Source organism: Lolium rigidum, chromosome 5 (assembly GCF_022539505.1).
Source record: "Lolium rigidum isolate FL_2022 chromosome 5, APGP_CSIRO_Lrig_0.1, whole genome shotgun sequence".
Lineage (NCBI taxonomy): Eukaryota > Viridiplantae > Streptophyta > Magnoliopsida > Poales > Poaceae > Lolium > Lolium rigidum.
The window spans coordinates 171,126,339-171,150,030 of NC_061512.1; the positions used below are offsets into that span (position 1 = coordinate 171,126,339).

The 23,692-nt window shown below is 44.7% G+C and overlaps 1 protein-coding gene across 1 annotated transcript; it reads left to right on the top strand.

Moving 5' to 3' along the window:
* Window positions 1-1,888: 1,888 nt before the first annotated feature.
* On the top strand, window positions 1,889-4,042 carry LOC124655366 (epoxide hydrolase A-like). The gene is made up of 4 exons (XM_047194274.1): window positions 1,889-2,194; window positions 2,280-2,456; window positions 3,482-3,723; window positions 3,793-4,042. Exons 1-4 carry the CDS (start codon window positions 1,889-1,891, stop codon window positions 4,040-4,042), a joined length of 975 nt encoding a protein of 324 aa, XP_047050230.1.
* Window positions 4,043-23,692: the final 19,650 nt, after the last annotated feature.

The following is a 23,692-nucleotide window of genomic DNA, read 5'->3' on the forward strand; positions in this document are numbered from 1 at the left end:
CGTCGTTTTTAGTTTCGGCGAGTTCAGTCACTGCTAGAGATGCTCTAAGATCATCTGTCATCGCACCCTCTAAAGTCCTCCCCAAAGGTCTATTAGGGGCACCAAACAAAATAAGACGCCTAACCGTTGCCCTTGAAGGAATTTTGGGTCCAGCATGGCCCAAAAAACCGCCGACGCCACCAGACCAACCGCGACCCACACAAGGTGGCCCAGGGTCATGGACAGAAGGCCTTACCCATGCCACATTGGATGTTGTCCAATGAGCTAGCCATGTCAAAGAGGGGAAATCATGCCAGCCAGAAAAAAAACTCAGTTAACTATAATTTAGACCTGGCTGGTCTTCACCATGCAGCGGCCTATGAAAATCTCACCGTCCGACAAATGCGCAGTTGCCTTCTCGCGTGCCTCGCCAACAATTAGCTCAATAATATGTAATTTATTTTACGCCTATTTTACACTTTTTAGATTATAACATCCAAAAGTTCATTTCCTATGATAATAATATTTTAGTTATTTATTGAATATTGTAGGAATTTCTACCGTGTTAAAGAACATATTCTAGTGTCAAAGATTGTATTTGGAATAAGCGTAGAAAAGTACATGTAGAAGAAAGACATAGGACAAGCAGAAGAGCAACATAGGACAAGCACAAGAGCGCGCGTACGCTGGCTCAAGTCAAACATTTGATTTGTTGGTAAAAGAAAGATGAGCAGAAGAGCACGCTCGCTTGGCTTGGCGAGTCAACCCAACAAAACCCAAGCATGGCGTCCATCGACACAGGCGGCAAGGTGCGGCACTAGAACGCGGAAGTCAACGACATCTCCCATGACGGCCAGTCTACCACACTCCCCTCCATGACCGGCCTGTATCCACCTTTCAGCCAACCCGAGGCACTGCCACCCAACCTTCTTTTCACCATAATGGACGGGAGGATGCAACACCCTCACAACAGTGCCATTCATCTCTCGCAACTCTTTGCTCTGAGTAGACAGAAGCTCGTAGACACACAGACTCGCGCCACGAACCCCTGCTTCAAAGACATGCCTCCACGGCTGCTCACACAAGTCCCCGCGGCGGCTCCCTGACAATCAGGTAGGAACGGAGCCCGCCGGCATGACGGCCCACCACGTCGCTAGGCACCCCCGCACAACAGCCACGGCTGCCCGCCCCGGATCAGCCCCCCACACAGCCCAGATCGAGGCCTCTTGGGCGTATCCTCTGCGTGGTCGCCAGCAGACCACCCCTCTGTTGCCGGTCGGCAGAAGGTCGCCACATCGGCCAAGGACCACCTTGCCTTGCCGAGCTAGTTGCCACCTCTTCGCGCGTTGAGGGCACAGTGAGGCTCGCTGTCCTCTCCCTTTCGCCTTTGGCAGCAGGGCGCTGCTGCAGCCGGTGCTGATGGCGACACCGGCTAGTGGGGACGCCGTGACGGGTTTGTGGTGGGTGCTTTAGTCTAGGGTTCGGGCACACCGAAGTTGCCCTTGCGCGAGAGCGATCCAGGAGAGAAAGTTCGATAGGTTGGTGCTAATAATATGTAGTTTTTGTTACGCTTATTTTACACGTTTTAGATTATGATATTTATTTTGAAATTTTATTTCCTATGATTATGATTTTTTTTGTTGAATGAAAATTGCAAGAAATTCTACCGTGTTAAAAAAAAGAAATTCTACAGTCAAAGATTGTACATATTTGGCATAATAAGTATAGAAAAGCGCGCGTAGAAGACATAGAAAGAGCAGAAGAGCGCGCACGCTGGCTCGGCGAGTCAAAGATTTGATTTGGAGTAAAATCAACCTTTTCTTCTTCACAAACGAGAGAGGACGCGCGTAGAAGGAAGAGGACGAGAAGCAGAGCACTGCGCACGGTCGCCCGGCGAGTCGACCCAAGCATGGAGTCCGTCGACGCAGGCGGCGAGGTGAGGCACTGGAGCGCGGAAGTCAACGGCGTCTCCCTCCACGTCGCGGAGCAGGGCCCCGCCGCCGGCCCGGCGGTGCTCCTCCTCCACGGCTTCCCGGAGCTGTGGCTCTCGTGGCGCCACCAGATGGCCGCCCTCGCGGCCCGCGGCTTCCGCGCCCTCGCCCCCGACCTCCGCGGCTACGGTGACTCCTCTGCCCCCACGGACCCCGCCGCCTACACCGTCCTCCACCTCGTCGGCGACGCTGTCGCGCTCCTCGACCACCTCCGCCTCCCCAAGGTGCGCCATTTTCTAGTTTATTTGTTTCTTGGCCACTCCGAGTGTGACACTGAGTCCGACTTGGTGCGCGCCGGCGCCGGCGCAGGTGTTTGTGGTGGGCCACGACTTGGGAGCGCAGGTGGCGTGGCATCTCTGCCTGCTCCGGCCGGACCGGGTGCGCGCCGTCGTCGTCCTCGGGGTGCCCTACTTCCCACGTGCCCCTCGCCCGGCGACGGAGATCTTCGCGGCCCTCGGCGATGGGTTCTACATCTCGCAGTTCCAGGTTTCAGTTGTGATCCTTGTCATAATTTCCTCCCGTGTCTTGTGATTTGATTTCAGCATCCAATCTTCTGCCTAAAATTACTGTTCATGAGCTGTGTGAAATGGAGTTCTTGCAACTGCAGGGTTTGGATAAGTAAAAAAATTGAAGAAAACGTGCTTATGTAAAGTTTGAAGGAGATGACGATTCGAGGGGGATAATTGGTTGATGAATCTTATTTTGGATATAGACAAAGAAACTTTGATGTTTTAACTGATAGTCTATATCCAAATTATGATCTTGTTTGTTTTTCTGAAAATTAGAACAGTGCATCGTCTGTTAACATATTGGGAAATAAACACTAGAAGACTTAGAGATACTATAATCAGTAGTAGGATTAGATGATATTCTATAATCAATAGTAGGCTTAGAGATCAGAAACTCAATTCGGCACCCGGGTGCGTATGATCCCTCTACCATAAAAACTTATTTCCAAGTGTTAAAAAATTTTGACAAAAAAATTTACATGTACATCTCCATAATATATGTGTATTCGTCAAGTTTCACGAAAAAATAATAATTTTTGTAGTCTGAGCGAAAAAGAGAAATTTTAACTTGTGATAAGTCTTTGTTTCAGCACCGAATTTTGTCTTTTTTACACACGCCACATGACATGTCGATTTTTCATGAAACGACTTTGTGACCGCGTAGCACATGAAGATGTATGTGCGAAATTTTTGTTTCATTTTTTTGACATTTTAAAATGTGTCTAACATGTATTTCAAAATAAAGGGAGCATACGCTCCCATGTGCCAAAACATCACTCCCGCTTAGAGATTCTATATTCAGGACGCAAACATTAGGTTGGCTCTCATTTGCTACAAGCCTACAACATTGTAAAGAACTCGTAAAGAAAATAATTACAGCTTCATGCCCAGTGTGTCATCAAGATGGGCATATCTTTTACCTTGCATTTGTAGCCATGGTCTGCATTTACCACCATATAGCTGTTGCAAAATAACCAATTTATTTCAATATCATGCCCACAGGAGCCTGGAAGGGCTGAAAAGGCATTTGCCCACTATGACGTCGCGACTGTCCTAAAGAAGTTCTACTCAATTGAATTAGACAACATCACCGCTCCTCCTGGAGTAGAGATCATAGACTTCTTAGAGGCATCATCATCATCCCCACTTCCTTGGATGACTGACGAAGAACTAGGCCAGTACGCCGAGAAGTTTCAGAAGTCTGGTTTCACCGGACCGCTCAACTACTACCGCATGATGGACACGTAAATTCCGTAACTTCATTTCACACTTTCCATTCGATCTAGTTTTACACTAATCCATGTGGAACACAGGAACTGGAGGCTCACTGCGCCATGGCATGGCGCGAAGATCACGGTGCCTACGAAGTTCATCGCGGGTGACAAGGACGCCGGCTTCGAGTCCTTTGGAACCAAGCGCTACGTCGAGAGTGGGGGTTTGAAGTCCAATGTTCCAGACCTTGAGGTTGCCATCATCGAAGGACACCACTACCTCCAGCAGGAGCAGGCCGAGAGAGTGAACACTGAAATATTATCCTTCCTGGGCAAGTTTAGTGAGAATTGAGTAAGCAGCTGCAAGTGAGCTGGTTTTAGATCTGGCAGTGCTGCTTTTTGTGAACTAAAGAACGGCAAAGCTTACTCGAATAAATGTCTGAGCCGGATATAGCCATGTGTGTTGACCTGAATGGAACGAAAGAGCGTGTAAAATATGTGAAGTGTTCTCCAGATGAAATGCTGAATAAAGCAAGGTGTTAAGAAGGTGTACTGCTGCTGCTTTAGCAAAACAGAGAATCTCTCATAGGGATACTTTGGAAGACGAATTTGATGTGTAATAATGCAGGTGGAGATACTAGTTGCTGAACGGAGAATGTTCAGAGTTCTTAGCTGAAGATGGACAGTTTGTTACAATTTTGAAGGAAAATAGTTGTTTAATTTGATGATGATATCTACGCACTGCAAACAAGTAGTACAATAAAGAGTTGTAGTTAATGAACCAAATTCGATATATTGAATCAAGTTTACACATACATACAAGCCGACTTTGAGGCATGAAGAATACATCAGTGGCAGCCTCTAACTCTACCCAGGAATCTCCCCTTCCTCGAAGTCTTGTTGGAAGATCTGACGATGACAATGCTGCTCTGACGATCAAAATATCAATCATATAATATCATGCATTCAATCGCGTTTAGCATACACATTACAGAGCTTACACGCCTTCTTTGAGGATTCTGAGTTGTGGAAGATTCTAAAATGTAAGATTATGTCCGGAGACCCGGGATGCTGATTGCACTTGACAATCTAGAAGAACACAACCCATTTTTGGGACATCGACTCAGTAGCATTCGCTGCCGTCAGTAAATACTGAAAATTGACACCCCGTGTCTCTGTCGTTCCTTCCCAGAGATGGGCCAATTCCATGATTAACATCTACGCACTGCAAACAAGTAGAGTACTACGTAGTGCCAGCAAAAAAGAGATCTATTTTTTTGCGGAAAAAAATAGATCCTAATTAATCATACAAATATCACGTTTACCCATACATGGTGCAGAGTTTACAAGCAGCCTTCTTTGAGCATGGAAAATACTGAATACATCAATGGCAGCATCTAATTCTAGCCGAGATTGCCCCCAACCTCCTCCCGCACGACCCCAACCCTAGCCCCCACCGCACCCCCTCCTCCCGCCGCCGCCGCCGGGCAAAGCCCCGGTGGCGTGGCGGTGGCGGAGGGGTCTTCCTCTGCTGCGTCGGGAAGCGCCCGACCTAGTCTTCGCGTGGTGTTCTGGGACGGCGTCGAGATGGTGGAGGCGCCGGCGAGCTGCTGGCCTGGTTTCCTCTCAGATCTGCGGATCGGGGGAGGGTGGATTCCCCGGGCACGGTCGAATTTCGACCCTACCGTGGAGTTTGCGGAGTCTGTTCTGGAGTCGGAGGAGTGTTGATGCTGTTGCCTTCTCCTCGGCCGGCCGTGGTGGCGAGGGAGTGGAAGGAGATGGCACCACTGTATTCCTTTTTAGGGTTCACGTTTTGCAGCTTCTTCCGGCCGGCCTTGGTGGCAACGGGGTCTCCAACGGTCATATTGAACTAAGAAGGAAGCTCTAATTTCTCTATTCCTTTTTTAAATCAACTTGCTGCTGGATACAGTTACTCGTGGTTCTGTTTACCTCCTCATGGACGCTCTGGAGGTATTTTAGTTGGTGTTAATTCGGATACTTTGGAGGTCCTCAAAGTTACCACTGGTGACTTTTGTGTAAAACTGCATATTAAGTGTAAAAGGGATGGTTTCGAATGGATTCTAGTGCCAGTCTATGGGGCTGCCCAAGACGCACATAAAGCTGAGTTCTTAGCGGAACTAGTTAGAATTTGTGAAGATGAAACATTACCTATGTTGGTAGGTGGTGATTTCAATATTATTCGAAAGAGAGAAGAAAAAAATAATGATAATTTCAAAGCAAGATGGCCTTTTGTCTTTAACGCTATTATTGAACATTTGAATTTACGTGAAATTGCTCTATCGGGGAGACAATTTACGTGGGCGAGTCGTCGCGAAATACCAACTTATGAGAAGTTAGATAGGGTGCTGGCATCCATTTCTTGGGAACAGAAGTTCCCCTTAGTCACTGTGCGGGCATTGACAAGGGCGGATTCTGATCATACACCTATACTTATTGATTCAGGGGTGAAGGCACATTTGGGGAATAAGCCTAGATTTTCCTTCGAGTTGCATTGGTTGCGACAAGAAGGTTTTTTTGATATGATTAAGGAAGAATGGAATTCCGTTTTAGTCGGTTTGAATCCGATGGATGTATGGCTGAATAAATTAAGACATATCAGAAGATTTCTTAAAGGTTGGGCAAAAAATCAAAGTGGTCAATATAAGAAAGAGAAGGATAGGCTTTTGGGGATTATTGATTCTCTGGACGTCAAAGCTGAAACAAATATCTTGTCGAGGGTGGAGAAAGATACCCTTAAAGATGCAAATGATAAAATTAATAAGTTAAGAAGAGACGAAGAGTCTAAATGGGCGCAAAGAGCTAAAGTTAAACATATTCAAGAAGGGGGGAGTAATACGAAATATTTCCATTTGATTGCAAATGGAAAACATCGGAAGAAGAAAATTTTTCAGTTAGAACAACAGGAAGGTACGATCGTTGGCGAAGATAATTTGAAGGTCTATATTACAGAATTCTATAAGAAATTATTTGGTACTCCGGGTCCAAGCAATATCTCTTTGATAGAGGAGGAGGTGCAGGACATTCCTCAGATATCGACTGTTGAGAATGAGATCTTGACTGCTCCTTTTTCTGAGGAAGAAGTTCATGAGGCACTTTTTCAGATGGAACGTAATAAAGCTCCGGGGCCTGATGGTTTCCCGGCAGAGTTTTATCAGTTTTTCTGGGTTGTAATAAAGGATGATTTGATGGCGCTTTTTAATCAGTTCAGTAATGGGGATTTGCCTCTTTACAAACTGAATTTTGGTGTCATTACCTTATTACCAAAGAAAGAGGATGCGGTGCAAATACAACAATATAGACCAATATGTTTATTGAATGTGTGTTTCAAAATATTTACCAAAGCAGGCACTAATCGTATAACTGGGATTGCCCCAAGAATTATCAAACCTACACAATCAGCCTTTATGCCGGGGAGGAATATCTTAGAGGGGGTGGTCATTCTTCATGAAACTATTCATGAGTTACACCACAAGAAACTGGATGGGGTTTTATTTAAAATTGACTTTGAAAAAGCGTATGATAAAGTGAAATGGTCCTTTTTACAACAGACTTTGAGAATGAAAGGTTTTGACTCAGAATGGTGTAAGATGATCCAACAATATGTCCAAGGGGGAAGTGTCGGGGTAAAGGTAAATGATGATATTGGTCATTATTTCCAGACAAGAAAGGGTTTGAGACAGGGTGATCCCTTATCTCCTATCCTTTTTAATATTGTGGTGGATATGTTGGCTATCATAATTGAGAGAGCAAAAAATGATAATCAAGTAGGGGGTCTTATTCCTCATCTTGTTGAGGGGGAATCTCTATTTTACAATATGCCGATGATACTATCCTTTTCTTGGAACATGACCTCCAGAAAGCTGTGAATATGAAACTAATTTTATGTCTCTTTGAAGAACTTTCTGGTCTCAAAATTAATTTCCATAAGAGCGAAATTTTTGGTTTTGGAAAGGCTAAGGATGAGATTGAGCGGTATAAACAGATATTTGGATGTGATGCCGGTGCATTACCTTTTAAATATTTAGGTATACCTATACATTATAGAAAGCTTCGAAATTCTGATTGGTACCCAGTGGAGACCCGGTTTGAAACCAAACTGGGTTGCTGGAAAGGCAAATTACTATCATATGGTGATAGACTTGTTCTTATCAACTCAGTTTTAACAAGCTTACCGATGTTCATGTTATCTTTCCTAGAGATACCTATTGGGGTAAGGAAAAGATTGGATTTCTATAGATCAAGATTCTTTTGGCAATCTGAGGAGAATAAAAGAAAATATAGACTTACAAAGTGGAATATTGTCTGCCGACCCAAGGATCAAGGGGGTCTAGGTATTGAGGTCCTTGAGCTCAAAAATAGATGTTTATTGAGTAAGTGGCTTGATAAACTTATAAATGAGGAAGGGGTGTGGCAAGAATTGCTACATAATAAATACTTAAGACAAAAAACCTTATCTGAGGTAAAAGCTAAACCCACAGACTCCCCTTTTTGGAAGGGGTTGATGGGGGTTAAGGATGATTTTTTCACAAGAGGCTCTTTCAAGATAGGAAATGGAGTTAGTACTCGTTTTTGGGAAGATGTTTGGATGGGGAAAACTTCACTAGCCCAACAATACCCTTCATTATATAATATTGTGCATCACAAAAATGTAACGGTAGCTCATGTGTTAGCCCAAACACCTCTAAATATCAGTTTTAGAAGGTTGTTGGTGGGAAACAAATGGACTCTATGGTTACAGTTATGCCGAAAGCTTATGAGGATTACTTTATCTGATGTGAATGATAAATTTGTGTGGAATTTGACAACAAATGGTCTATTTACAGTGAAATCTATGTATGAGGATCTTATGAATGACCATACGCCTTATTTGAGAAAATATTTATGGAAAGTTAAAATCCCCCTTAAGATAAAAATTTTTATGTGGTTCTTGAGCAATAAAGTGCTGCTTACTAAAGATAATTTAGCTAAAAGACGTTGGAACGGGTGTACAAAATGTGTTTTCTGTGGAGAGCAGGAAACTGTTGAACACTTGTTTATCACTTGCCCTTTAGCTAAAATACTATGGCGTACGATTAATTTTACCTTTAATCTTCCTCCTCCAACCAATATTACGAATATGTTTGGTAATTGGTTAAATGGAGTAGATAGACTATCTAAGGCTTTTATCCGTATTGGGGTTTCTGCCTTATGTTGGTCTATATGGAGGGTGAGGAATGATATTATTTTTAACAAGAAACCTTCTTTTCATTTTTTGCAGGTTATCCATATGGTGTCACATTGGGTCCAGTTGTGGGCTCTTCTGTCACCAGAGGAACAGCGGGATGCTATGGGTACTGGATGCACACGGCTCCAGATGGTCGCTCAGGATATCTTGTGCCAGGCTGGCTGGCGACACAATAGGCGGATACAATGAGGCGTAGTCCGTTTTTATTTGTTTTCTTTCGCTGGTTGATTTTTGTATCAACGCTTGGCGATGCCTGAGATGTCTTAAACTTTGTACTCACACTTTTTGGTTAATAAAAGGCCGTGTGCATCATCATGATGCAGAAGCCGGGGTTTCACTCCCCATTTCGAAAAAAAAAAAATCGAGTTTAGCATACATATTACAGAGCTTATTACACGCCTTCTTTGAGGCATCAAAGAACATTTCAACTAAAAAGAAGGAATCAAGAACAACACATCAAGTGCCCGTATCTAGCTATGCAAGATCAGAAGCGGATCTCGCCTTCCTCCAAGTCGCCAAGAATCTCTCCGTCGTCAAGAATCTGCTCCTCAAGTCCTCATCGCCGTCGTCCTTGAGGAATAGCCCAAGCCGCGGCAGAAAGGTGTAGGGGATCGCCCCGTGGTAGTCGTACTCGACAATGCCGAGACTGTTGAGGAGCGCCGGGTGTATGGTCTCGGTGGTCATATGCCTGGCCATCCTCTCCGTCCGAAGCACGTCCTGACGGGCCTTCTCCCTCGCCCTGCATCTCGCCAGAGACTCCTTGGCACTGGCCATGAGCAGCGTGGCGTCGCGCTCCGCCTGAGATGAATCGGTGATGCTGCTTGAGCAGGGGCTGCCGCCGATGATTTCGTCGTCGCCGCAGATGTCCTCCTCCTCGTCCTCGGCGAGCGGCAGAGACACCGGCGCGAATGGCGGCAAGGGGGAGGCGCCGCCTACGATAGTACGATATCGACTTCTTCTACGGCCATCATGCTGCCGTCTTGCCGCGACTGTGGAAGGAACTCGTCAAGCAGGTTCCGTAACTGGATGATGGCGTCGTCGTCGAAAGTGGCGATGTCCATCTCCATGTAGCCGTCGCGGACGGCATGGCTCTGCTTCTCCAGCAGGTCCCTGATGCTGTGGGGAAGGTCCGACAGTGCTAGCTTCTCCAGGTCGGCCATCAGCATCCCCCTGTCACCACGGGTCACCTTCTTCCTGCTCTTGATCACGGGAGGAGGAGGAGACGCGGCCTTGATCTTCCTGCGCTTGATCACGGGAGGAGGAGGAGACGCGGCCTTGATCTTCTTGGCCTTGTCGCGGAGGGCTTGAACCGCGACGAGCTCTGACTTGAACCGCTGCCGAAGAACCTTCATCACGCTCTCCGTGTCGGCCATGTTGATCACGGGGCTATGAGGAGGAGACGCGGCCGTCATCTTGCTGCGCTTGATCTTCTTGGCCTTGTCCCGGAGGGCTTGAACCGCGACGAGCTCTGACTTGAACCGCTGCTGAAGAAGATGAAGCTTCATCGCGCGCTCCGTGTCGGCCATGTTGCCGACGGCGCTGAAGATGGAGACCTCCGTCTTCGCGTCCGACGCCTCACGTGCCCCAAAGGCGCGCTTCCGGCCGAGCACAGACGGCTCTTGGTAGGCGCCGACCTCCATGGCTCCGGCGCGCCGCTGAACAGAGGACGGGAAAAGCTGGTCGCGACTCGCGACTCGCTGCAGAAAGGGGCTGCGATCTGCGACTGGGGAGCGTGTGAGAGAGAATTCACGCGCGTGAGACGGTGGCATTTTATTTCCGATGGATCGGAAACCGTGCCGGTCTGGTAATCCGAGTTCGACTTCGACATAGAACTGGTAATCACCTAGTAGCTAGCTAGCTTAGCTTAGCCACCACGCTCCTCTAAAAAAAAAGCTTAGCCACCACGCTTTATATCAGAATCAGACCAGAGATCGAAACCGTGTCAGTACGTGACAGAGGGACATCAGATCACAACAACTCACTCATGCGGTTCAAAATTCAGTTACGTAGCAATATCCAAATTCTACCCAAAACTTGTCCTTTCGACAAAACCGAGTTCTTTTGGCTAATATTTTCCATCGTGGAGGTTGGCGATAAAAACAACAAGCGGGTGATATGGCGGCCGGACTGAATTCCGCCAGTCTGGTATGGCTAGGGCTTCGCGCCCGGCAATTTTGCAAAAAGAACCCCGCATTTTTTTTTACAAATCACGATGTGGTCTTTTGAGTGGTTTGTATAAATTTAGTGCAATCCCCGTTGAAACCCTAATGGCCCCAGATCGAGCTGGACGTCGCCCCCCCCCCCCCTCTCCTTCCTCCGCCGCCGAGCTAATCCCCTCTCCCTCCTCCACCGCCGGGCCGCCCGACCCACTCTCCCTCGGACGGCGATGGCCGTCCTCCAAGCACGAGGATCTCGGACACCTCGCCGCCGCCCCTCGCGCGGGATATCCAACGTGGGTCGCCTCGTGCCGGCCTGGAGATCTCGGACGCCTCGCCGCGGCTTTCTCCCGCGAAACAGACACGGCCGCCGCCAGCTAGCACGGCCGCGACTTTCTCCGTCGAGGATCTATTTTTATTTTTTATTTCTCTTCCCCTTTTTATTTTGTTAGATCTTGTTGAAGCTCCTGAATCGGATATGCAGATTTTTGTTATGGATCTTATGGATATTCTGTAGTTTTATTCATGGATCTTAGATCGGATCTTCTAGATTTTTGTAATAGATACTTTCTTAACTGTGGTAGATCTATGAAGATAAATATGGAGAACTTTACAGAGATATGATAAGTGATACTTATAATGGCAACAATGGATACATACTACATTTTTGTGTAGAACTTTTTTTACTGTGTTAGATTTTCATCTTCAATTTCAGTAGCATCATGAACAAACTCAACAATATAACTATCAATTGAAACATTCTTATCATGAGCTATATGCATAAAATTATTACTCTTCACATAAGCATAATCAATTTTATTAGTTGTAGTGGGAGCAAATTCAACAAAGTAGCTATCATTATTATTCTCATCAAGTGTAGGAGGCATAGTATAATCATAATAAAATTTATCCTCCATAGTAGGCGGCACCAAAAGACCACTATCATTATAATCATCATAAATAGGAGGCATATCATAATCAACATAAACTTTCTCCTCAATACCCGGAGGGCTAAAGAGATCATTTTCATCAAAACCAACCTCCCCAAGCTTAGAACTTTCTATATCATTAGCAACAATGGTGTTTAAAGCGTTCATACTAATATCATTGCTAGCATGCAAATAAGGTTCCATAGGTTTTTTAATTTTCGTATTAAACCATTCATGTCTTGACTCAGGAAATAGTGTAAAAAGCTCACAGATGTTTTCCATTATGCCTTACTAGTGTAAAACAAGAAACAAAAAGATGCAATTGCAGGATCTAAAAGAAATAGCTTCGAGCACTTACAACGGCAACAGAAAAGTACTTAGTTACCTGGGACCGGAGTATGAGTGCCTTTTACCTTTCCTCCCCGGCAACGGCGCCAGAAAAGTGCTTGATGTCTACGGATGCTTCTATTCTTGTAGACAATGTTGGGCCTCCAAGAGCAAAGGTTTGTAGAACAACAGCAAGTTTCCCTTAAGTGGATCACCCAAGGTTTATCGAACTCAGGGAGGAAGATGTCAAAGATATCCCTCTCAAGCAACCCTGCAATCACGATACAAGAAGTCTCTTGTGTCCCCAACACACCTAATACACTTGTCAGATGTATAGATGCACTAGTTCGGCGAAGAGATAGTGAAATACAAGTAGTATGGATGTATATGAGTGGTAATAGCAATCTGAATAAAATATGGCAGCGAGTAAACATGCAACAGAACAGTAAATAAATGGAGTTTCGATGCTTAGAAGCAAGGCCTAGGGATCATACTTTCACTAGTGGACACTCTCAACATTGATCACATAATAAAACCACTCTACACTCTCTTGTTGGATGATGAACACCACTAATTGCGTAGGGCTACAAGAGCACCTCAATGCCGGAGTTAACAAGCTCCACAACATTCGATGTTCGTATTTAAATAACCTTAGAGTGCATGATAGATCATTGCAATTACACAAAGTACTAACATAGCATGCACACTGTCACCATCACACTATGAAGGAGGAATAGATCACATCAATACTATCATAGCAATAATTAACTTCATAATCTACAAGAGATTACAATCATAACCTACGCCAAGTACTTACATGATGCACACACTGTCACCGTTACACCATGAAGGAGGAATAGAGTACTTTAAAAACATCACTAGAGTAACACATAGATGAATAGTGATACAAAACTCGTATGAATCTCAATCATGTAAGGCAGCTCATGAGATCATTGTATTGAAGTACATAGGAGAGAGATTAACCACATAGCTACCGGTACAGCCCTTAGCCTCGAGGGAGAACTACTCCCTCCTCATGGGAGACAGCCGAGCGTTGATGGAGATGGCGGTGGTGTCGATGGAGATGCCTTCCGGGGCACTTCCCGTCCCGACGGCGTGCCGGAACGGAGACTCTGTCGCCCGGATCTTGGCTTCGCGATGGCGGCGGCTCTGGAAGGTTTCTCGTACCGTGGCTTTTCCGTCTCGAAGATTTAGATCAGGGACCTTTATATAGGCGAAGAGGCGGAGTCGGAGGGCTGACGGGGCAGCCACACAGTAGGGGGGCGCCCCCCCCCCCGGGCCGCGCCGCCCTATCATCTGGTGCCCCTGTGGCCCACCTCTGGTCCTTCCCGGCTGTTCTGGAAGCTTCGTGGAATTCTAAGATGTTGGGCGTTGATTTCGTCTGATTCCGAGAATATTTCCTTACTAGGATTTACGAAACCAAAAACAGCGAGAAAACGACAAGCGGCCCTTCGGCATCTCGTCAATAGGTTAGTTCCGGAAAACGAATAATAATGACATATAATGTGTATAAAACATGTGAGTATCATCATAAAAGTAGCATGGAACATAAGAAATTATAGATACGTTTGAGACGTATCATGTAGTGAGAAAGAACTGCACTGTGAAGCTTCTCCTGGCCGGCCATGGTGGTGAGGGGGAGAGGTGGTTCGGCGTGGTCAACGGTGCGCGGTTGCTTCTCCTGGCCGGCCGTGGAGGCGAGGGGGAAAAGCAATGCGCCACCTTTCTTTCTTCTTCGACGAGGTGGTGGTTTGTGGTGGTGCTACCCCTGGATGTTGCTGTTCCTCTCCGTTTTGGTAGCCGTGGTGGCGACCAAGATTGGGAAATGGCAGGATCTGGAAGTGGCGAAGAAGACGGCGAAGCTTCTGGAGCGGAGATTCCCAAGTGGCGGCATCTATCTCCGTTGCTATTTTCGGCCGATGGGGCCACTCCGCACCTGTTGAGATGCTACTCACATGATCTCTCTTCCTCCAGCGTCGGAGGACTATGTAATGTCCCAGGTTTAGAGATGATCGAGGGGTAGATTTTAGAAAGGGATGTGCATTGCATCGTAAATTCTGGGGAAATTTCGCGCTTTTAAAACAAAACTGCATCGAAGGGGAAAAGTTTCTCTCTCGACACCTTACAGGGTTAGGGTTTCGAGAGTGCGACAAACTTGTTCCTACTCAACTAAATTAGGGTTTTGGAGAAGAGAGAAGAGAAATTGCATTACAAACTTAAGTTGCATGATTGAATTCAAATTTAAGTTGCATGATTGAATTCAACTCCAAAGTTGAATTTGAATTTCAAATTCAACCATTAAATAAATAACCATAATTCAATTATGAGGAAATTCATCAAGTCAAATGTAAATATTATACATTATGAACAATTCAAATAAGAAGACAAGCTCATTAGAGAAAAACTTGAGCTTTATTGATAATCACACATAATACATTGTCATTTACAATATCCAGAATAGTAATATGAATTATTACAACCCATTACATAAATTGGCAATATAGAAGAAAGAAAATAAAGGAAAATTACAAGGGATTGATCTACCCTAAACTACACAAGATGATCATCATGGAGATCTTGCCAATAGGATCTTGATCTTCATCCAGAGCATCATCTTGATCCCTGCATAAAACACAAATCAAACATAGCATTATGCCAAGTGGCATTGCCACTTGGTAGGTTAGAAATCAAATGAAATTGGGAGGATATGACCAAAGCTGCCAAGCTGATCCACTCTCAGCCAAGACACAAGCCAGATACCAAGCATGTACACACACACACAGCCTAGCAGCTCACCAGGCCTTGTGCATGCAGCACACACACACAGCACAAAGAGGAGTCACCAACACATGCCAGGCAGTGCTGTCGACCAGAGAAGCAAGGGCCAGGCATATAAAGACTTTTCAGAGCCAAACCCTAGCTCATTCATCGACAAAGCGACGGGGTAAGTCACCGGATAGCAAGAACATCTCAAGAACACCAAGAACAGGTGAACGACGCGAGTCTGTCTCACTTATTTCCCAATCACCGAGAAATTAACCAAGCATCACCAGCAAGCCAGGAGGAGCAGGGCAAGCTCATAATCCAACCAGAAGAAATCCTCTACAACAACACTTTAATCTAGGAGATGGAGTGAGGTATACATATCATCATGAACAAACCAGAGGGTTTTGTTCATAAACTGCACATGCATGATCTCAAGCACACCAAAAGGGTAGGAAACCCTGTTTGTGTCATCATCTGGCTGTCTAGCCATTTGGTGCAAGCAAACATAGGGAAAGCCAGGAGGAAAACCAACCCAGGGAACATTGGTTATGCCAAACCAGTGGCATAATCAAAGAAATCCAACAAGGGAAGATCCTATCTAGCTAGCCAGATTCACCTAGCACCTATGACCACTTCACCATCAGACTGATAGACTATCAAGTGTCTATTCATGTTTGTCAACATCAAATATACTGGAAGCCCTTGAATGACTACCAGTAATATTACACAGTAGCATACAGAAGAGGTAGGAGCAACCTTTACTAGCACACCAAGCATTGCTAGGGTCACAACAACTACCTAGCCACACAGAAAAGCCATAAGAAAAGCATATCATCACTCCAAGGAGTTCATACATCACAGGAGGTGCCAACACATGTTGGTTTCCATCCAGATAGTGCATAAGATGCACCCAGTCACTACTGCATCAGGTAGATCATATCTGTTGTCAGAAATAGGAAGCCAAGCTTCACTGACAAGCATAGATAAATAAAACAACACACACACAGATGCATCCAGAGGTATCAAATCCTTCAATCAACCACCAGTATTGCTTTCACAAGCAACATCAACCACCAGTACTTGGTGAGGAGCTGGATCCACAAGCAACATCACCATTTGAAATGAATTAATACAAATTTATAAACCAACAGGAAGCTCTGATAATCACAGGATCATCCAAAGCCACAAAGTAACCAACCATTGCATCACAGATAATCAAATATATGAAATATAATTGTATGCAGAAGCACACTAACAAGGGATGGAGCTGTCTAGCCAACAGTCATGCTCAATAGAACATTCCCATGAATTACAAATCAATGAGCATCACACAGGGGCACTGGCACTTGCATAATGCAAGGATCATGCATCATGATCAAGCCAAGGCCAAGATTATACACACACAGAATACCCTAGTGGCAGTAGTCATATCTGGAGCAAGCCAGTAGGCCATGAGCATCAATGGATGCTCATGAGCAATTACAGGAGGGCCACAACAGGGATACAACATGAACAGAAGTAGTTAGGAAGCACAGAAGCATGCACTGATAGTCAAGTAGAGCAGCACAAGCTAGAACACAGAGATAGCAGTAGCACACAGCAGCATACGCATGGCAATAGCACAAGCACAACAGCTAGAATTCATGGCGCATGTAGGCAGCAGCAACTAGCACATCAAGGCAGTACCAGAGCAAGGTGGCGCGAGCACATCGGCGTAGCAGACGGCAGCACAACAAGGTGGATGCCAAGGCATCCGGAGGAAGGAGAGGAGGTAGAGAAGACGAGAGAGAGAAGAAGGCACACGCACTCGGAGCGAGCACCGCGGCGTGCCCATGGCGGCACGGCGGCACGGGCCGAACACGGCGGCGCCGGGTGATACGTCTCCAACGTATCGATAATTTCTTGTGTTCCATGCCACATTATTGATGTTATCTACATGTTTTATGCACACTTTATGTCATATTCGTGCATTTTCCGGAACTAACCTATTAACAAGATGCCGAAGTGCCGATTCTGTTTTCTCGCTGTTTTTGGTTTCAGAAATCCTAGTAAAGAAATATTCTCGGAATTGGACGAAATAAAAGCCCGGAGGCCTATTTTCTCACGAAGCTTCCGGAAGACCGAAGACGAGACGAAGAGGGGCCACGGGGGAGCCAAACCCTAGGGCGGCGCGGCCCCCTTGGCCGCGCGGCCCCGTGGTGTGGGCCCCCCGTGCCGCCTCTTGACTTGCCCTTCCGCCTACAAATAGCCTCCGTGACGAAACCCCCGATACCGAGAGCCACGATACGGAAAACATTGCCGAGACGCCGTCGCCGCCGATCCCATCTCGGGGGATCCTGGAGATCGCCTCCGGCACCCTCGCCGGAGAGGGGAATCATCTCCCGGAGGACTCTACACCGCCATGGTCGCCTCCGGAGTGATGAGTGAGTAGTCTACCCCTGGACTATGGGTCCATAGCAGTAGCTAGATGGTTGTCTTCTCCCCATTGTGCTATCATTGTCGGATCTTGTGAGCTGCCTATCATGATCAAGATCATCTATATGTAATTCTATATGTTGCGTTTGTTGGGATCCGATGAATAGAGAATACTTGTTATGTTGATTATCAAAGTTATTCATGTGTTGTTTATGATCTTGCATGCTCTCCGTTATTAGTAGATGCTCTGGCCAAGTAGATGCTTTTAACTCCAAGAGGGAGTACTTATGCTCGATAGTGGGTTCATGCCTCGCATTGACACTGGGACGAGTGACGAGAAAGTTCTAAGGTTGTGTTGTGCTGTTGCCACTAGGGATAAAACATTGATGCTATGTCTAAGGATGTAGTTGTTGATTACATTACGCACCATACTTAATGCAATTGTCTCGTTGTTTAGCAACTTAATACCGGAGGGGGTTCGGATGATAACCTCGAAGGTGGACTTTTAGGCATAGATGCAGTTGGATGGCGGTCTATGTACTTTGTCGTAATGCCCAATTAAATCTCACTATACTCACCATGATATGTATGTGCATGGTCATGCTCTCTTTATTTGTCAATTGCCCAACTGTAATTTGTTCACCCAACATGCTGTTCGTCTTATGGGAGAGACACCTCTAGTGAACTGTGGACCCCGGTCCAATTCTCTTTACTGAAATACAATCTACTGCAATACTTGTTTTTACTGTTTTCTCTGCAAACAATCATCATCCACACAATACGGTTAATCCTTTGTTACAGCAAGCCGGTGAGATTGACAACCTCACTGTTTCGTTGGGGCAAAGTACTTTGGTTGTGTTGTGCCGGTTCCACGTTGGCGCCGGAATCTCTGGTGTTGCGCCGCACTACATCCCGCCGCCATCAACCTTCAACGTGCTTCTTGGCTCCTCCTGGTTCGATAAACCTTGGTTTCTTTCGAGGGAAAACTTGCTCGCTGTGCGCATCATACCTTCCTCTTGGGGTTTCCCAACGAACGTGTGAAATACACGCCATCAAGCTCTTTTTCTGGCGCCGCTGCCGGGGAGATCAAGACACGCTGCAAGGGGAGTCTCCACTTCTCAATCTCTTTACTTTGTTTTTGTCTTGCTTTATTTTATTTACTACTTTGTTTGCTGCACTTATATCAAAACACAAAAAAAATTAGTTGCTAGCTTTACTTTATTTACTGTCTTGCACTCTATATTGAAAACACAAAAAATTAGTTACTAGCATTTACTTTACTTATTTCATCATGTTTCCTTTTAATTTTACCACAAAGAACATACCGGTAGGACGTGGGTCTATAGTTGGGAGAAATAATATAGAAGAATTCTTCAACCATGTTAGTACTATTGATGATTTTAAGGATAGACACTTGGTAGACCTTGCGCCTACTTATGAAATTGCTGCCGCGCATTTAGTTCGCTTGTTGGAAACTAAATTTGTTAATCTCAATCCTATAATCCAACACATGTTTCTTACACTTGGTGATATGGAAGAGGGGGAAAAGAAAGATTTTGTTTTAGAAACCCTTCTTAGAGAATTTGGTGGTCTAGCAAGAGAAGCTAGAAAGGTCTTTGCTAAATTTAATATGCTTGGTTCTCCTACTAATTTTGTTAGTCTCCTTGAAAAGATGGATATGGATAGAATAAGATACACTAATAATATTGATGATGGTGGGGAGATCAAAGCACCAATACCATGCAAGCTCCTAGCTATGAATGATGCACTAGAAAATAATTATGCTTGGCTTGTTCCTGAAAATTTGTTTGATGAGAGTAGCACGCCTAAGACTAATGAAAAGGGAGATGCTAAAACTTATGTATCTAATATAATATGCCTGGTTGAGAAGAACCCACACCCCGCTGTAGAAGTACCACCCTTCGATAATACTTGATACACACCTTCTGCGCCTAGCTGAAAGGCGTTAAAGAAAAGCGCTTATGGGAGACAACCCATGTTTTTACCTACAGTACTTTGTTTTTATTTTGTGTCTTGGAAGTTGTTTACTACTGTAGCAACCTCTCCTTATCTTAGTTTTGAGTTTTGTTGTGCCAAGTTAAGCCGTTGATAGAAAAGTAAGTACTAGATTTGGATTACTGCGTAGTTCCAGATTTCTTTGCTGTCACTAATCTGAGCCCACTGCCCTGCAGGAAGCTCAGAAAATTATGCCAATTTACGTGCATGATCCTCATATATGTACGCAACTTTCATTCAATTTGAGCATTTTCATTTGAGCAAGTCTGGTGCCATTTTAAAATTCGTCAATACGAACTGTTCTGTTTTGACAGATTCTGCCTTTTATTTCGCATTGCCTCTTTCGCTATGTTGGATGAATTTCTTTGATCCACTAATGTCCAGTAGCATTATGCAATGTCCAGAAGTGTTAAGAATGATTGTGTCACCTCTGAATATGTCAATTTATATTGTGCACTAACCCTCTAATGAGTTGTTTCGAGTTTGGTGTGGAGGAAGTTTTCAAGGATCAAGAGAGGAGTATGATGCAACATGATCAAGGAGAGTGAAAGCTCTAAGCTTGGGGATGCACCCGGTGGTTCACCCCTGCATATATCAAGAAGACTCAAGCGTCTAAGCTTGGGGATGCCCAAGGCATCCCCTTCTTCATCAACAAATTATCGGGTTCCTCCCCCGAAACTACATTTTTATTCGGCCACATCTTATGTGCTTTTTCTTGGAGCGTCGGTTTGTTTTTGTTTTTGTTTTGTTTGAATAAAATGGATCCTAGCATTCACTTTATGGGAGAGATACACGCTCCGCTGTAGCATATGGACAAATATGTCCTTGGTTTCTACTCATAGTATTCATGGCGAAGTTTCTCCTTCGTTAAATTGTTATATGGTTGGAATTGGAAAATGATACATGTAGTAATTGCTATAAATGTTTTGGGTAATGTGATACTTGGCAATTGTTGTGCTCATGTTTAAGCTCTTGCATCATATGCTTTGCACCCATTAATGAAGAAATACATAGAGCATGCTAAAATTTGGTTTGCATATTTGGTTTCTCTAAGGTCTAGATAATTTCTAGTATTGAGTTTGAACAACAAGGAAGACGGTGTAGAGTCTTATAATGCTTACAATATGTCTTTTATGTGAGTTTTGCTGCACCGGTTCATCCTTGTGTTTGTTTCAAATAAGCCTTACTAGCCTAAACCTTGTATCGAGAGGGAATACTTCTCATGCATCCAAAATACTTGAGCCAACCACTATGCCATTTGTGTCCACCATACCTACCTATACTACATGGTATTTTCCCGCCATTCCAAAGTAAATTGCTTGAGTGCTACCTTTAAAATTCCATCATTCACCTTCGCAATATATAGCTCATGGGACAAATAGCTTAAAAACTATTGTGGTATTGAATATGTAATTATGCACTTTATCTCTTATTAAGTTGCTTGTTGTGCGATAACCATGTTTATCGGGGAACGCCATCAACTCTTTGTTGAATTTCATGTGAGTTGCTATGCATGTTCGTCTTGTCCGAAGTAAGGGAGATCTACACCGAGTTGAATGGTTTGAGCATGCATATTGTGAGAGAAGAACATTGGGCCGCTAACTAAAGCCATGATTCATGGTGGAAGTTTCAGTTTTGGACAAATATCCTCAAATCTCTAATGAGAAAAGAATTAATTGTTGTCAAATGCTTAAAGCATTAAAAGAGGAGTCCATTATCCGTTGTCTATGTTGTCCCGGTATGGATGTCTAAGTTGAGAATAATCAAAAGCGAGAAATCCAAATGCGAGCTTTCTCCTTAGACCTTTGTACAGAGCGGCATAGAGGTACCCCTTTGTGAAACTTGGTTAAAGCATATGTATTGCGGTGATAATCCAGGTAGTCCAAGCTAATTAGGACAAGGTGCGAGCACTATTAGTACACTATGCATGAGGCTTGCAACTTATAAGATATAATTTACATGATGCATATGCTTTATTACTACCGTGGACAAAATTGTTTCATGTTTTCAAAATCAAAGCTCTAGCACAAATATAGCAATCGATGCTTTTCCTCTATGAGGACCATTCTTTTACTTTCAATGTTGAGTCAGTTCACCTATTTCTCTCCACCTCAAGAAGCAAACACTTGTGTGAACTGTGCATTGATTCTTACATACTTGCTTATTGCACTTATTATATTACTCTATGTTGACAATATCCATGAGATATACATGTTACAAGTTGAAAGCAACCGCTGAAACTTAATCTTCTTTTGTGTTGCTTCAATACCTTTACTTTGAATTATTGCTTTATGAGTTAACTCTTATGCAAGACTTATTGATGCTTGTCTTGAAGTGCTATTCATGAAAAGTCTTTGCTTTATGATTCACTTGTTTACTCATGTCATACACATTGTTTTGATCGCTGCATTCACTACATATGCTTTACAAATAGTATGATCAAGTTTATGATGGCATGTCACTCCGGAAATTATCTTTGTTATCGTTTTACCCGCTCGGGACGAGCAGAACTAAGCTTGGGGATGCTGATACGTCTCCAACGTATCGATAATTTCTTGTGTTCCATGCCACATTATTGATGTTATCTACATGTTTTATGCACACTTTATGTCATATTCGTGCATTTTACTGGAACTAACCTATTAACAAGATGCCGAAGTGCCGATTCTTGTTTTCGCTGTTTTTGGTTTCGAAATCCTAGTAAAGAAATATTCTCGGAATTGGACGAAATAAAAGGCCCAGAGGCCTATTTTCTCACGAAGCTTCCAGAAGACCGAAGACGAGACGAAGAGGGGCCACGGGGGAGCCAAACCCTAGGGCGGCGCGGCCCCCCCCCTTGGCCGCGCGGCCCTGTGGTGTGGGCCCCCCGTGCCGCCTCTTGACTTGCCCTTCCGCCTACAAATAGCCTCCGTGACGAAACCCCCAGTACCGAGAGCCACGATACGGAAAACATTACTGAGACGCCGTCGCCGCCGATCCCATCTCGGGGGATCCCGGAGATCGTCTCCGGCACCCTGCCGAGAGGGGAATCATCTCCCGGAGGACTCTACACCGCCATGGTCGCCTCCGGAGTGATGAGTGAGTAGTCTACCCCTGGACTATGGGTCCATAGCAGTAGCTAGATGGTTGTCTTCTCCCCATTGTGCTATCATTGTCGGATCTTGTGAGCTGCCTATCATGATCAAGATCATCTATATGTAATTCTATATGTTGCGTTTGTTGGGATCCGATGAATAGAGAATACTTGTTATGTTGATTATCAAAGTTATGTCATGTGTTGTTTATGATCTTGCATGCTCTCCGTTATTAGTAGATGCTCTGGCCAAGTAGATGCTTTTAACTCCAAGAGGGAGTACTTATGCTCGATAGTGGGTTCATGCCGCATTGACACCGGGACGAGTGACGAGAAAGTTCTAAGGTTGTGTTGTGCTTGTTGCCACTAGGGATAAAACATTGATGCTATGTCTAAGGATGTAGTTGTTGATTACATTACGCACCATACTTAATGCAATTGTCCGTTGTTTAGCAACTTAATACCTGGAGGGGGTTCGGATGATAACCTGAAGGTGGACTTTTTAGGCATAGATGCGGTTGGATGGCGGTCTATGTACTTTGTCGTAATGCCCAATTAAATCTCACTATACTCATCATGATATGTATGTGCATGGTCATGCTCTCTTTATTTGTCAATTGCCCAACTGTAATTTGTTCACCCAACATGTTGTTCGTCTTATGGGAGAGACACCTCTAGTGAGCTGTGGACCCCGGTCCAATTCTCTTTACTGAAATACAATCTACTTGCAATACTTGTTTTTACTTGTTTTCTCCGCAAACAATCATCATCCACACAATACGGTTAATCCTTTGTTACGGCAAGCCGGTGAGATTGACAACCTCACTGTTTCGTTGGGGCAAAGTACTTTGGTTGTGTTGTGCAGGTTCCACGTTGGCGCCGGAATCTCCGGTGTTGCGCCGCACTACATCCCGCCGCCATCAACCTTCAACGTGCTTCTTGGCTCCTCCTGGTTCGATAAACCTTGGTTTCTTTCCGAGGGAAAACTTGCTGCTGTGCGCATCATACCTTCCTCTTGGGGTTGCCCAACGAACGTGTGAAATACACGCCATCA